Source organism: Palaemon carinicauda, chromosome 45, assembly GCF_036898095.1.
Source record: "Palaemon carinicauda isolate YSFRI2023 chromosome 45, ASM3689809v2, whole genome shotgun sequence".
In the NCBI taxonomy this organism is placed as follows: domain Eukaryota; kingdom Metazoa; phylum Arthropoda; class Malacostraca; order Decapoda; family Palaemonidae; genus Palaemon; species Palaemon carinicauda.
The window spans coordinates 1,886,424-1,890,460 of NC_090769.1; the positions used below are offsets into that span (position 1 = coordinate 1,886,424).

General features: G+C 26.8%; 1 protein-coding gene across 1 annotated transcript in view; it reads right to left on the reverse strand.

Moving 5' to 3' along the window:
- Window positions 1-956: 956 nt before the first annotated feature.
- The window catches only part of LOC137634994 (phenoloxidase-activating factor 2-like), a 28,764-nt gene continuing 25,683 nt past the window's right edge, over window positions 957-4,037 (reverse strand). Inside the window, exon 8 of the mRNA XM_068367595.1 lies at window positions 957-3,085. Coding sequence (XP_068223696.1) covers window positions 2,906-3,085 — 180 coding nt within the window. The 3' untranslated portion in view covers window positions 957-2,905. The remainder of the gene's footprint in view (window positions 3,086-4,037) is intronic.

Below are 4,037 nucleotides of genomic sequence, written 5' to 3' on the forward strand. Positions count from 1 at the left end.
TTCAACTCCCTGTTTGTAAGCGACAGTAATGCCATCTGTTGTGGAATATGAAAATCAGTTTGGAGAAAATCTTAAAAACGCTGATCATGATTGAATGTTCTTGCTTGAGGGTACACTCGGGCACACTATTCTATCTTATTTCTTTTTCTCTTGTTTTGTTAAGATTTTATAGTTTATATAGAAAATATTTGGTTTTCTTATTCGCGTAGACAGTGAGTCTAATGAATTACAGAGGATTCATTTTTCTTTTAAGGGAAAACTTCTCTTTAGGTATGAAAAAAATGTTTCTTTCATCTATTCATTTTCATATTTATTCAATACACCCATGAAATTCTTATCTTGTTTTCATTAAAGAATACGGTGTGCGTATACACAATATGTTTCAATCATAGTTATTGTATAAAAGGTGATATATTATTTCATAGCGTTTAATATTCATGTATATACTATATATATATATATATATATATATATATATATATATATATATATATATATATATATATATATATATATATATTTATATATAGCCTACATATATATATATATATATATATATATATATATATATATATATATATATATATATATATAGCCTACATATATATATATTATAGTGGAGTAATTGCTACCCTTAATCACACACACACACACACACACACACACACACACACATATATATATATATATATATATATATATATATATATATATATATATATATATATATATATATATATATATATATATATTATAGTGGAGTAATTGCTACAATTAATCACACACACACACACACACACACACACACACACACACACACACATATATATATATATATATATATATATATATATATATATATATATATATATATATATATATATATATATATATATATATATATATATGGTAAATACAGACATGATATGGAGCACATAGCCACTTTGTAGGATACCAATGATACTTAGTGTTCGTTCATAGTTGGGATGATAATTATTTCGTATTCAGTAACACAAATCTTCCTACATTTACACAAAGGAAAATGTAGTTTTGATATTATGAAGATATTCTTTGCACCTATTAGCAAATTCACAAAGGAATTCTTTTTTATTGAAATTAAAGTAACATTAATGTCACACTTTTTTTTATCCTCAACAGCTGTGCCAGGGGTGAAACCTCTGTTTAAAAAACTAATACAACTCAAAAAAATTATCGAATATGCTAGCCTTTGCTTCACTGGTACTCAAGCTTTTGCTGGATATGAAGATCATGAAATTGTAGGCCTAATCCTTTTCCACCTCTGTACTGTTCCTTTGTCTCATTCGTACTCATCAGTTAATACAGATATGAAGATCATGAGATTGTAGGCCTAATCCCTCTCCACCTCCGTATTGTACCTTTGCTTCACTGGTACTCAAGCTTTTGCTGGATATGAAGATCATGAAATTGTAGGCCTAATCCATTTCCACCTACGTGCTTTATCTTTGTCTCATATGTACTCATCAGTTAATATAGATATGAAGATCATGAAACTGTAGGCCTATTCCTTCTCCACCTTCGTATTGTACCTTTGTCTCAATCGTACTCAAGCTTTGGCTAGATATGAAGATCAGGAAACCGTAGGCCTAATTAATTTCTCCCTTAGTATTTTACCTTTATCTCATTCGTATTCAAGTGTTTACTCAATATGAAGATCATGAAACTGTAGGCCTAACCCTTCTCCACCTCCGTATTGTACCTTTGTCTCAATCGTACCCAAGCTTTTGCTAGATATGATCATGAAAATGTAGGTCTAATTCATTTCCACCTTAGTATTTTACCTTTGCCTCAATCGTACACATCAGTTAATATAGATATGAAGATCATGAAATTGTAAGCCTAATCCTTTTCCACCTTCGTATTGTACTTTTGTCTCAATCGTACTTAGGCTTTTGCTGGATATGAAGATCATGAAACTGTAGGCCTAATCCTTTCCCACCTCATTGGTTTACCTTTTGTCATTCGTAATCATCAGTTAATATAGATATGAAGATCATGAGATTGTAGGCCTAATCCTTTTCCACCTTCGTATTGTACCTTTGTCTCAATCGTACTCAAGCTTTTGCTAGATATGGAGATCATGAAACTGTAGGCCTAATTCATTTCCACCTTAGTATTATACCTTTATCTCAATAGTACTCAATATTTTGTTAAATATGAAGATCATGAAACTGTAGGCCTAATCCTTTTCCACCTCAGTCGTACCCAATACGAATATCTGGACACTATTTTTTCCACCTCAGGATTTTAGTTACCCGAATTTCTCACATGTAGTAGCCAGTTCCCCTCAGCTTTTCTAAATAGGCCTAGGAATAACTTGTAGGAAAAAAATTAGCTTAGGCCTTCCTGCTTACTTAAGCATCTTTCAACTATTTTACAATTTCCTGGGAAATTTACTTTTTTTTTCTACCCCATCTTTCGTCCTTCTTTTCTTCTAACTACTTTCATTTCTTCTCTCTCGTCTTTCTCCTTTAATGATGTTTAATGTATCAAATTGTTTCTTTAATTTTTTTTATTTCTTCTCCCTGATTATTACGGGTTTTTTCATTAATATACAGTGAATCGTTCAAGCTTTGATTCATTTTTTTAAGGGTTTTACATTTACATCTATAATTTTCGCTATATTTCATAAAAAAAAAAAAAACTAGTGCTATCTTGTACACATTCTTAAACGAACACGAAAGTTTTATAACGAAAACATTCTATTGCCCTTCTTAATATTTCTATGATAGCAATGACAATAACGATAATAAGGAAATAATGATAAAAATCACAATAAAGATAATAATAGTGATGATAAGAATAATAATGATTTAGAGATAGTGCTTCGAAAGCGTTTCTACCAGGCAGACACGACTCCCTTCTATTATGCTCGTTGGCGTCTTTCTCTCATCTCTTCTCTTCTTCGTTTGCGCTCTTCCCTTTCTCTTCGCCTTTGTTCTCTTCGTTCCTTCTTTCTCCTTTCCCTTTCGGCTCGTCTCCTGTTGGTTCCGAAATCCTCGTAATACGAATAGGATTCTTCAGAATCTTCCCATGCTTGCAAGTCCTACGTGTGAACATTGAAACATTAAAATATTAAAATGTTAAAACATTAAGATAATATAGATGTTAAAATATCAAAATGTTTGAATATCAAAATATTCAAATATCAAAATATTAAAATGTTGAAATATAAAAATATTACATTAAAATATCATCAAAATATTGCATTAAAATATTAAAATGCTAACATATTAAAATATGAAAATGTTATAATGTTAAAATGTTAAGATATAAAAACTTTAAAATATCAAAATATTAAGATGTTAAAATATCAAAATATTACATTGAAATATTAAAATGCTAAAATATTAGAATATGAAAATGTTAAAATATTAAGATATCAAGATTTTGAAATATCAAAATATTAAAATATCAAAATATCACATTAAAATATTTAAATGCTAATTTTCAAAACATGAAAATATTAAAATGTTAATTTATTAATATATCAAAATGTTAAAATATCAAAATATTACATTAAAATATTAAAATGTTAAATATTCATATATGAACATGTTAAAATATTAAAATGTTCAAATGTTAAAATATAAAAATATTAAAATGTTAAAATATCAAAATATTACATTAAAATATTAAAATGTTAAATATTCATATATGAACATGTTAAAATATTAAAATGTTCAAATGTTAAAATATAAAAATATTAAAATGTTAAAATATCAAAATATTACATTAAAATATTAAAATGTTAAAACATTAATATATGAAAATGTTAAAATATAAAGATGTTAGAATATTAAGATATGAAAATGTTAAAATATCAATATATTACATTAAAATATTAAAATACTCGAATATTAGAATATGAAAATGTTAAAATATTATGCTATCAAAACGTTAAAAGAATAAAATATTCAAATATCAAAATATTAAAATGTTCAAATATCCAAATATTACATTAAAATATTAAAATGCTAAAATATTGAAATATGAAA